At 47.5% G+C, this 12,612-nt stretch overlaps 1 protein-coding gene across 1 annotated transcript in view; it reads left to right on the top strand.

The window, feature by feature from the left end:
- The window catches only part of LOC149362189 (uncharacterized), a 63,300-nt gene extending 51,528 nt beyond the window's left edge, over positions 1-11,772 (top strand). Inside the window, exons 18-20 of the mRNA XM_089572939.1 lie at positions 3,400-3,566; positions 4,327-4,521; positions 11,622-11,772. Of these exons, the coding sequence (XP_089429065.1) occupies positions 3,400-3,566; positions 4,327-4,521; positions 11,622-11,772 (513 nt within the window). The remainder of the gene's footprint in view (positions 1-3,399; positions 3,567-4,326; positions 4,522-11,621) is intronic.
- Positions 11,773-12,612: the final 840 nt, after the last annotated feature.

Genomic DNA, 12,612 nt, shown 5'->3' with positions numbered 1-12,612 from the left:
AGTGAAGAAACTGCGCCGAAGGGCTAGACGTAGAAAAAGAGGAGAAGTGTGTGGCCGCCTGGCAGACTACGTGCTTCAAAACCAGAAAATCACTACTGCGTTTCTGACGGCTACAAGGGGGCTAAATCCCGTCATACACTCTTAGAAATAAAGGTTGGTATAGTAGCGCCGAATAAACTATGCCTAAAATTAGTATGAGTATGGGGAGTTTGTTTTTTAAGCGGTTGGTATTCAAATAATAATGTGAAGTAGATGACAAGGTGAGGTAAGAAAGCGCGTCCGTCAAGGCAAATTAAATTGCAGCTCCGCCGATTGATGACAAATACATGTGGAAACAAATAAAAAATTAACTGTATTGCTTCTGGCTGTTGCTTAAAAATTTGAACTGCAACGAAAAATAAAATATAAAGTGGATGTATTGTGCCAGTAATTACCTATTAGGCCGAAACGTCGACGATAACAGAAGGGCAGATAAGACGCGAAAGAAGACGCAGAACAGTTACCACTATGTAGCGCGAGATTCAGCGGCAGCTTTTAAGGAGTTTATATATCGAGATAGAATGGGGTAGCAAATATAAGAGCTAATTCATGTCTGTGTAGTTAGAGAGCGCGGATTTTAGTCTTCCACACATCATCGATTTTTGACTAGCATTCCTCTTCCGTCCACAGTCTAGACGCGTGGCGCCACAGATGACCCTTTCCTCGGACAAAGCGATTCCGAGCAGCCGGCGCAGATGGACCCAGCTACATTCACGCGCTCTCCCTCCTGTTACCGCCGCAACCTGCCTCAGGATGCTTCCCGTGATCGCCACGCTCCACTTATGGATTCCCATGGTTATGCATTCCTTCCAATGTAACCTTCCGACTTCGCTTTTTTTTTTCTAAAGCTAGATATGCCACACGGCACAGAGGGTGCTGTTATGCAGCGTTACTAAAAAGCACACAGTCTAGTTATGCGTAAAGAGTCACATAAACTTCGAGCATAAATGTCTTTCGTCAATCACAAGGGGAAATTCGAGTCAGTATTTAAAGACAGGCCTGGCTTTCGAAGAATACGAGCGCGCACCAGCGATGTCTCTGGGCATGTCAACAGTAGGCGGTGCAGAGTGGTGTCGAAAACGTGTGATTCGCAGTGAGGGCATTTGTCCGGCTCTGGGATCTTCTCACTTTAACACTGCTGCCGAACTGCATATGCAAGGACCCCTCCGACGAGCAGCCGCTTCATAGTCGTCCTGCCCACAGGATAGCTTGGTGGGAAGGGGTTATGTCACGAGGGGATGAGAGCGCATGTACGCTCCTCCTCCTTTTTCTAAGGTGACCCTACGGATGGCCCCCAAAGCAAGCACCAACTGCTGCTTCTTACTCTCCCACCGCACCCTCTCTTCCACAGTAACCATCCTTCAGTTGGGGATTCCTCTGCTCTCGTCAAACCCTGCTCCTTCCCCGTTAGCCACATTCCAGACGGTTTCTATGATGACCGCCTTCTGGTTGCACGTTCTTACACTCTTGGCATGCCCTCCTTCTTGCGGTGTAACCACCATGCGAGTGCTTCCCATGGTAACGCATCACGAATTACGGCGACTTTTAATACTACTACGCGAAACCCAGGAACGAGTCACTGTAAAAGAATGCAGCCAGCGATAAATGCAGAAAAATGGTAGTGCCACATTCAGGAGAAGCAATGCCCGGAGGAGAGAGTGAAAGCGAGCTGTGGACATTCTAATTGTAATTAAGAAAGAAATATGGATGGGACACGTAGTGTGGAGGAGGACCACCTGTGGTCTCTTCAAAGTAGATGCCGAAGTCAAAGTAGATGCCGAATCAACCAGATCATTTGGAGCGACCGAGCGTCAGATGCAGTGATGAGCTTTTTATTATGGCTGGAATAACGTGCCCACAAGTCGAAGAAAACCTGGTAGAGGTCATTGAGAGAGGCCTTTGTCTCAAAGCCAGCTCAGCTTATGATGATTACAGTAATAATGTTCATGGTTAGGATGTGAAAACGCATGCTCTTCTAGCACTCCGTCACCGCCGTCTGCAGGCCCACTCCACTACTGAGCAAAGAAGTGTTCTGGACGCCCAAGCCGCAACAAAAGCCAATATCTGCTGTTAATGCGAAATTCCCCGCCCTGCATACTAGCCTAGATCAATGCCTCTCCTGAAGTCCCCTTGCCGCCAGATCTCCCCCTTCTCCAACCGTCTACTCCCATCATTGTGTGTCTGGCTGGCGTCGTTCAACGGGACGTGCAAACAGCTTCGGTGCGGTGAGCTCTGATCGTTGCGGGCGATAAATATACCACGGAATGATGGGGTTCCTTCTCTCAGTCCGTGGCTCCTGAAAGTGAAAGTCGGACTCACTCGCTGTAACGCGGGGTTAAGAAATTATGTTGCTGTTGGGGGAAGCGGCAGCTATGCACACAGGTAGCTCTTCGCGCGTCCTGGCAACTGGGGCGCTCCACAGCAGATCATTTTGTGGAAAAATAGATCGGTGTGCCCTACGTAAGCAAGTCATTCAAATCTTAAGACATCCTAAGTTTCCTCTTAACCGTTTCTGCACGAGGCTCCTCATTACTTGGACTGCACATTCTACTCGCACCTGTTATACTTTTCCTTGAAGCTGTGCTGCCAGGAAAATGACATCAGTACTACTGCCTTCGACTGGAAGTGTTGAAAAGCGAACCGGGACAGGCCTACCAACACCTGCGGACAGAAGGGTGGAGCATCACGAAGAATGAAAAAGAGACACCATATAATCTTTAAAGCACCAATGAACGGTGCCGGCGACTTAAGTTCTCGCATTATGTCCCCTGTCGTGTCTATGCGATGCCCTCCACATCACCTTTATTTCTGTTAACTCATGCGCTGCCGTTCAGCTCACAAAAAGGCTTCTCGAAAAAGAACGCAGTAGCTCTTCACTGAAATTGGGCGAGGAAATGACAGACACATTTTTACGATATTAGCACGCCAGGGACACGCACACTGCGATGCACATTTCCCACGATCGTAATTTTGGGCAAATCATCAAGTACGCGCTGAATACCAGGTGCACAGGTTGCTACGCGTACCATGTTTTTCGAGTCCACAGACACAAAGAAAATGAAGAGGTGAGGGGGAGGAGGTAGTGTCGCCCGTCTATTTTTTTTATTTACGCTGACAACGCTAAACCTGAAAAGCACCTGGCTAATAAAGCTGTAACTGTTCAAAACCACATGCTCTTAATCATATTTACTGTACTTGACCATATAAAAGTAATCAAGGTGTGCTTGCCCACGCTACTCGCTACAGTCGGGAAAGTCTATGGCTTACACAATGTTGTGCATAATGCGCTGCCCCACCATGAGCATTTGTGTATCGTAACATTGGCTATTCATATCATTCCATGCTGTGGTCTGTCAACAGGAGCCTTACATGATGAAGGGAACGCTGAGAGACAACCTGGACGCCACGCGAAGCCACTCGGACAGCCAGGTGTGGGAAGCGTTGAAGAGTGCGCACCTCGCTCACTTCGTGTCCAGGCATCCGAGCGGACTCCTGATGGAGATCGACGATGGTGCTGAGAACCTCAGGTGTGCTTCATGCGGAGGACGCAGTAGTGGAAAGATTAGAGTACCATAACCGGTATCGTAGAGAAATCTAATTAAGTGTGTCCATCGTATCGGATGTTTGCTCGCTGACAGATCTGCGAGAATGTAATAACGCTTACGCATTGCTGTACGAAGGTAAAATAGTCAATATCTTTATACTGATCACGCTACCTTTCTTTATAAAAGTCATCCCAATGACTTTCTGTATGTCAAACATAACTACAGCGCAATGGCCGTGTTCTCATGAGGGAGACAAATGTACGGACGGACGCCGCACTCAACTGGTTTATTGCTCGAAGGCGTGCTCAGTATAAGACCTGCTTTGCACATGTGCGGACATTGTTACCACCGGATAGCACGCAATGAGGGGCCATTTTTATTTTTTACATCGGAGGCTTGCGTTTTAAGTTTAACTTTCTTGTGGCTGATCTTAAGAATGATGATATTCATTATTCTCTCAGCGATAATGCCATTGTAGAACAAATGGCACGCCCCCGTTCCCTTGTTTTTCTTCCGACAAAGTTAAAGTAAAAAATGCAATGTGGACACCAGAATGCCCCCCCCCCCCCCTCTCTCTCTGGCCGCCCTTCCCAGTCACCTTCTTCAAGTGAGGTGATCATAGTGGGCCTCTGCCTTCACACCTGCACGTCATCAAAGTTGGTGAACTGGTGAGCGAAGGATATGAACGAGGCTTAAGTCTCAGCCCGCTGTCCTCGACCTCCCATTGTTCTCTTTGGAGCAGCGCCGGCCAAAGGCAACTGGTGTGCCTTGCCCGGGCGCTACTGCGGCGTCCGCGGGTGCTGCTGCTTGACGAGGCCACCTCTCGCATGGACGGCGACACGGACCGGCTGGTGCAGCGCACTCTTCGAAAATGCTTCGGCCGCTGCACCGTGCTCACCGTGGCGCACAGGCTGCACACCGTCATGCACTGCGACAGGTGGGCATAGACGAGTCCAAGGGAGCTGATGGTCAAGTTCCTGGTAATTAGTACAACGACTTCTCCCAGGAGCATTAGGATGCACTTCATTGAGTTCATCCAAATGACCCTAAAGCATCCTAAAGACAGAGTTTTCAAAGCGCCGAGTGCGGTCAATATACGAGACCCGAAAATTTTCTCCCATTCGAATACCAGACACAAGGCGCATATGAGGGAAAAAGTGATGAAATATGAACTTACAGACTTGTGTAACGAACAAAATTGTTCTGAAAATTGCTACACTCCGGCCCTGGTGCACGGGAAGGGGATTTTTTCTTGAACTATGGAACAAACTACGCGGTATACTTACCCTGACTAGTATTTACAGTTTTGCTGACGGTAAGACTCACTTTGAACGTACTTTGCGCTGGCTGGTAGCCTACCTACTATAACCACGTTAGCCATGCCGGATCAAGTTGCGTGCATGTGTTCTGCACTAGCGTGTCGACCATTGCCACATCCTTTAGGCAATAGCATCTACATTTCCTCCGGTATTTTCCAGTATTTATCTCAGTTTTCGGCTCTCCACCCTTTCCTCTCGCATACAGAATATTTCTTATTTATCGCGAGGACTGCTCAGCGACCAAGCAGAGCATTTGCCGTACAATGACGAGGAGTATATGGCAGCATGAATTCTTAGGTGTCAATTCCTGTTGAAGTGGTTGTTCTACCTGGGTTTCTATAGTGTCAAGACGCGATGCCAATGTGATCTCGTTACCCTCCACTCGGTGAAGTCGCGCACTGATTATACAGTGAGCGATTATATCTTATTCATACCCATTTTCCACCCTCGGCATTCTCCACATCTGCAATCTAGGTTCTTTTCTAAATTCGCCACCTATTCACGTTCCTGACACCCCAGCCGCTTCTTTACAATCTTAGCTGCACTTGTTTACTTTAAGAAAAAAATTGCTTAGTATGTATGGGCTCAACACCACTTGAAAACCCGGGCTAAATCAAGTCTCCCTAATGAAAACACGTAGCCCCTAAGAAAAAGCGATTGCTACTTTTTGGTGACTTTTAACTCTGAAAAATGAAATTAATGTTTTTACCAATTAGAAATTCACGACAGAAGTACCTCCCGCATAGTCCACCGATTCCTAGGTACCGGCGTAAATAACTTATGCCCGCCGCGGTGGCTGATTGGTTATGGTTCTCGGCTGCTGACCCGAAAGACGCGGCTTCGATACCGGCCGCGGCGGTCGAATTTCGACGGAGGCGAAATTCAAGAGGCACGCGTACTGTGCGATGACAGTGAACGTTAAAGAACCCCAGGTGGTCGACATTTCCGGAGCCCTTCACTACTGCAGCTCTCATAACCTGAGCCGCTTTGGGACGTTAAACACACATAAACCAAACCATGGCCGCTGGAACATTGAACTTTTATAATATGTTAGCTGCCACAACTCTTGTACATAATATGCCTACAAGTGAAATATTATCAGAGTTCATCATTTTCGCACCGCGACAACACATTCACTACCGTCCGCCCACGTAATCGCGGTCGCTAACCTGTCCGAACAGCCTCCTGCCAAAAGTAACCAGCCTGCACAGTTTGCTTCGCAGCTAAATAGTGGTTCACTTGCGCCAGCCTTCAAGTTCTACATGTGTAAAATAAGGAGTCCCCTTGTCCTGAATATCCCAAGACGGGCTCTTCAGCGAAGCCATTAGGATTCTAGTATACGAGCGAGAAGCAAACATTACAGCGTGGTGCTTTTGGCAAATACGGTACGTCTTGATCACTTGCGTTCATGTGCACAACTGTTTTTTTTTTTAATTCTTTTCCATGTACCGGTAAAGCATATTTAGCCGTAGCTATACAGTGCGGTTATCAGTACATAAAACGAAAGGCTACAATGGTCCTCTAATATAATGCAGTAAGCAATAACTTGTCGAAAGACATCGGGGAGCTTCAGATACTGCGCTATGGTACGCCAGCAGTCAATGCTGAATGCATCCTAGCTTTGTGCGCAATCCTCGAGGTCAACCACATCGTGCACAGTACAAATAAGGAACCGGTAGTTCTCTAACAGGTGGCACCTCGCCCTTTCTGCTTCAAGGGACAGCAGGAGTTGAAATTTCCTCGACAACGCCACTAGGCGTCCCCGCAGCGGTGCCGTGCCACACAGTTATGCGAATGCGGTGGCATGGCGATGTTCGGCTGGTGCTTACTTGCCCTCCGTCGAGGCGAATAAGGAACCACGCTATCTAGCTGAGCAGTTCCGGGTTGAACTTTCTACCACCACTCCTACCTACACTAACCGGCACCGCGTATTCTCAGGAAGAGCACCTGAAACCTGTTCTCGACAAGCAGACATTCTTGGTCATCGTTTACTGAAGTAGAGTCACGAGCAATATGAAAGGGAACAAAACTTGAGCATTCATTTATTGATTACTTCATAAATACGTAAGACAAGCATAGTTTTTTCTGCTTTTTAGCAAAGTTTCCCCTTGGTGCATAATATCCAAAGTCAATCTACCAGTTAGTAGAGGAATAACCAAAAAATTACGTTTTTTGCAAAAAGTTTGTTCCCTTTCATATTGCTCACGACTGTCCATCATGGACCGCGTCGGAAATGTCCGTGCTTAGGATATGCAGCTCGACCTGTCTCCTCATGGTCTTGGCAAGCAATATATGCAGTGACTCAGCAGTCTTTGGGGTGAGTTGAGTGGCAACAATAAAAGGCTTCCTTGGATACTGGTGCGTCAGGGCCCCAAAGATGTCGTTCGGTCGTGGCACCACCTTCTTTTTGTCATCACGAACTTTGTCAGGTATCAGTGAAAGGTCTAGTGGCGCCCGCATGCCTATACTGCCAAATAGAGCGCACTGGTGACAGCTACCGGTGTGGTGGGAACAGTGGCAGTGCTGCCACCTACGTAGTCATTGGGGAGACATTGTAATCAGTTACTGAGGGCAATCGAGGCATACGCGACACGCAAAGTGTTGCCGACAAACCCCATGTGCCAGATCTTTAGCTTGTCAGCACCTTGGCAGCGCATTTGAGGGCTCGTGCAAGGGCTGGCAACATTAACGACGAGTAGGACACAAAGATTTGAAACTGAATGCGGCCAGGACACTCAATCGAGCCCAAGCAGGTCAGTAGTGGGATTTCCCTTTTTGCACAAAACAGAATGTTCTGCTTATCTCAGACAGCACGAAACTTCTGAGAGTGGTGTTGTCTTGATGGCCAGAGTACAACTTGTTGACGGTTTCTGTATCAAGCCAAAAATTGTGAAAGTTTAGATTCCCGAGTAGGTAGTGACTTGTCAATATGTGCCCCTCCTCAGTATCAGAATTGAAATTTACCGGGCCAGTATTTGATGTAGTATATGGTGTGTCATCAAATAATATGCAATTGCCTTTCCCACTGAGCCACTTAAAAATTTTGCACTGCCAGGCGCTGAAACGATTCAGTGCCGTCTAATGCAGCAAACGGACCTATCAAACTGCGAAGAAAAAGCCTCCATCCCCACACTAAGCTCTACCCTAATGATCATAGCTCATGACAGCTTTGTAGGGACCCACCATGAAGAGCATGTGGATGACCATCTTGCTCCTGGAGACCTCTGCCGTGGCGTCGCAGGCGGAAGGCCTTGTACTGTCTTGGAGAGCGAAGTCTTCCGGTTGCTCGCTCGTGACTAGCGCGGGGAGCAGGGTGCCGGCGGATTTCAGAGGAGACTGGTTTCCGACAAAATTGACACTATAGACAGCACTTTGACCACCATGAGTGCGAGGCCGGCACTGACATTAACGTTCGCATTCTCACGATCACGCAGGCATTGCGGCGGGCCAAAGGCTTTGATAAATCTGTTCTAAGGCTCAAACGTGTAGCGGGGATACAGCTCGACGCGTTGCAGGTGGGCGCCTGTCCAACGATGAATGACGACCAGAAAGAGAGCAGCTCAAAGTAGGTTCAGTCGTACACTAGGACACTGGATTAGTGGTGTCTGTGCAGCCAAACATTCAGGAAGACGCCGCCGTTTTAATTGCCACCGCCAGGTTACCTGTCCCCGTAGTCATCCCAGTCGTCATAGAAGCGGTGACATAGCCTACGCGGCTCTAACTCAGTCAACACCAGTTCCGTCGACCACAAAGCCTCGTTTCACGAGGCTAAATGGTGTACGAACCAGCATTCAGTGAACGCGTTTGCGATGCAGGAGTGCTCGGTGCTAAAGAAACGTCTAAAGCGTTCCAGGCTCATCGCCAAGGGTAACCGGCTCTGATTCTTTGCTGTTGGGACTCTAACGCACGCTCCATGCTGGCATCCAGGGTTGAACGCCTCAAAAATATTGTCGGTGCAGTAAATGAGATAAACAATGTCTGTTTCCTCCGAAGGATTATATCACTCTCTTGGAAGAAGTGCTGGTACTTACTCTGCCATGCACAACACCACGAGCCCATTCTGTGAGCACGAGCTTTTGCTTTTCGCTCTAATGCAGGTATATAGAGTTGCTTCCACGCCGCTTTGACTGATAGCACTGTAGTGGGGCTGTGCTCTGGCCGCACTGTATTTGAAAACTAGCCAAGCAAGCGTTGTCTACCACGCTTTCTGACACAGGCGCTTCCACTGGCTGCGGGATCTGGCTTCGTTTTCGCTGAGTCAAAGGATGGCACGGGCGGGGATGGGAGCCACCAAGCTCATGTTTATTTATATAATCTCAAAACCTCTAAAACAATCACTATTAAGTGAATGAACTGTTATTTTAAGTGCAACTTCCAATTGCTTACATGTTACAGCAATTTTGATTCCTAAGAACCCTGCCCCTAGTTCCCTTAGCCTGTATTTAAACCGCCAATATCTGTTTTTTATGCAGTGTTTTTACTGTTCTCTACCGTGGACACAGTCAGAATAATTTCGGTATCCCTAAACAATCGCGCCTAGCTAGATAGATACTATCGATATCGCCTTTGAATTCTGTGATGGTGTGCAAACATTTACCGTTCTGCTTTGACGCCAATAGTATCCTGTAGTATTTTCTTGCTCGCCTCTACTACTGTGTTAATTTTGCTTTCAGTATGGCTAACACCTAAGAGTATGGACGCTCACCATGTCTTCTTTGATATCTGGATGCATTGCTTTACATGCTACGAGAACGTGTTTAGTGCTTTCTACAATGCATCAGCATGCTACAGAAACATCAGCTCGCTGTTCATGCTCCCTTTTATATCTTCTCTATATTGCTTGCTTCTATGGGAACCTGATCTAGCCTCAACTGGAATGGCGCTGCCTCGTGAATTATAGTACAGAGTTCCCTTCCAGATTTCGCCCTTTCCAGCTTTGTATTCACGAAATCGTTACTTTGTTCCCATTTCTTGACTTCAGTTAGCAGTCGCAGCTACTTGTACTTTCTTTTCGATGCTTGCGATACCTTTCTATTCCCTGCTGTTGAGTGCATAGCGTGTAGCGATCTTACCAAAGCAGACCCATCTTTTGTCTTGCCAGATCTCGGCACTCCTGATGTGCCCGCATAGCTCCTTCACGCTTTCCGCGATAATATCTATTTGCATGTTTCTTACTTCGGGGGGGGGGGGGGGGGGGGTTATTAATCGCTTTAGCATCATTGTTTGAATCTGTTATCATTGCCTGTGATGGCTAATTGGCAGACGCCCTCCGTAGAACTGCAGCACCTGTATGCACCACTTTGCTTTGAAGAAGAGCCATGTGTACGCTTTTAGAAAAAAGGCCATTTTCTTTTCCATTATAATTCACGTTGCAAGCGCTTTTGTAGCAGCCGGTACATTATGCACCGCCTCGTAGGAGAACGCCACATAAAGCACTTTCTCTACGAGGTCATTCACAGCTCTGTCTTTAAGTCGGATAGCAAGCGGGGGAATACAAAGGGTGCCACCCCGAATGAATCGCTCAAGAAATGCTTCGCACTTCTAGCTGTAAGCTGCATTAGATCTCAAGCTGCGCTGCAGACGATGAAACGCTCCTGCAAGCTGCATTGCGCGTCGAAAGAAGCAGTGTTCGCGCCACCTGTATTTTACCACGCCTCACTTCGCGACCTGTTTATAACCATAACAGTGCGGTGATAGCAACTCAGACAATATTCGTGAGAGCCTAAGTACTCAGGCGTTTTTTTCTTCAGTGAGGACATTATGGTTTTGCGTAGACGCCAAATTTGTATTTGGTGTGCAGACGATATTGTGCCAATCACCTAAGGCAGTAACTTCAAAGTTCCTTATATGACCTCTGCAACGCCTGCCAAGCCAAAGCACAGTGTTAAACAAACGCATTCCTCATACTTGATCAAAAACAATCCTGGCAAACGGAGCGAAGGACTCCGGACATGAGACATGGGGCGAGTCCTGTGTTGTGAATTGTGTGCTCGCTTTTGAAAGAGGTGCCTTTAGCGAAACGTGTACAGCGTAGCCGAATGACACATTCTTTCATTCTCTGATGCACGTCCCTGTCGTTTTGAATGCATTCATGCGAGTGTGAATGAGGTGTCGACGGGCACTGCTAGTGTGGGGGCGGTTTGGCAGTTGGATTTGCCGGCGTCCGGGTTATTGCTTTTAAAGCTATAGGCGTGTATGATACTTCCAGGTTTCACGAGCTTGGAGTCCGCACAGGATAAGCATAGATGCAGAGGAGGGGTAGACTGACTTTTGAGCTTACGCAAACACCTGATCTAGGACTGCGGCACCGGTCAATAAAATATTTCCAGTTCAGTCTTGGCTCTGCAGTCAGTCGATGTCGTCAGATGTAACCTTGTTAATGTGAAAGAAATGAGTGGCGCGAAGACAGTTCCACCTGACTCAGAAATTCGCAGCATCTTTCATGGTTGTCTGGTAATTCATTAGTGTTTTCGCGTTAAAGTGCTAAACAAAGTTAATGTGAAGTTAATGAAAGTTACTGATGTATTTTTGCCTGAAACAGCTGAAAACGCGAAACTATTCGTATTCCATGAAAACCTCGGAAACAATATAAAATGGTCAATACAGCAGGATGGGTCGCAAGATAGGTTGAGGTGAGTTGAGAATCAGTGATGCACAATCTTCCGACTCCCTTAAAAGCTATCACCTTTTTTTTTGCATTTTCTTTTGGTCTGCGCAGGATTCTGGTGATGAGTGAGGGCAGCGTCGCTGAATTTGGCACCGTGGCTGAACTGGCAGCCAACCCCTACTCTATGTTCCGAACAATGGCACGAGCTGCCGGGATCGACTTGTCAGCAATATCGAACGGGGGCCATACCGACCGGTGGTGATGGCGGGAGTGCTCTTTATGACGACGGAATTTTATAGGTGCAGGTCTTGCTCCCTCTCGCTGACAACAGTGTTGAAGATATTAACGGTCAAACTTTTTCAAGGAAGCAGCAATAAAGCGTTGCACTGTTCCTGGTATATGAGTTTGTTTGCACAAAGAGTACCACTGAAATATTACCCTACGACGGCCAAAAATGATGAATTAAACATATTTCCCTACTCGTGAAACTGAGTATCAGTATGGTGTGTGCATTACTAAGCATTTCACCGATCGACCGCGCATGACAGGGTGCTCTCCAAGCCGCATGACAGCAAGACTAAACTCGACGATTATGACTACCGCGATTCGTTCCGAACACCACAGCTAAGCGGTAAAACAGTACAGAAGAACGAGACAGGGCGAGCTCTGTATTCAATCGTATCGTTTGAGAAAAGAAAAGGTGGTACTTTTTGTCGGTTGCGGTTCTCCGACATCCGCACTGTCATTTCCAGGCTTGATTCCAACAATCACTTTCTACGATTGCGAAAATTTGCGTTTTCCAGTTCATCACACTAATTTTAATGATTCGTCTATTTGCTGCGAGGAATATTTATATCAGCAGACCAACAAACGTGTCAGTAGTATAGGCGCATCAGCAAAAATAATTGCAGAACTTCGCCAAGAATGATTGCCCATCTTCTATAAATGGCTACCGCTCGCAACCGTTGAGCCCTGGTGGCGGCAAAATCGCACGTGCCTATAACGTTTTGCAGCGCTGCCGCTACCCCTTCACTAACATTTACGACGTGTTATGACCTTGGATAGGTCTTTCGCAAAATATTTAAAAATCTTAGTGGGAGAG

This window comes from Amblyomma mixtum, chromosome 2, assembly GCF_055824585.1.
Source record: "Amblyomma mixtum isolate Tamu chromosome 2, ASM5582458v1, whole genome shotgun sequence".
In the NCBI taxonomy this organism is placed as follows: domain Eukaryota; kingdom Metazoa; phylum Arthropoda; class Arachnida; order Ixodida; family Ixodidae; genus Amblyomma; species Amblyomma mixtum.
Note: the sequence above shows the minus strand (reverse complement) of the source record. Positions and strands in the feature narration are given on the sequence as shown.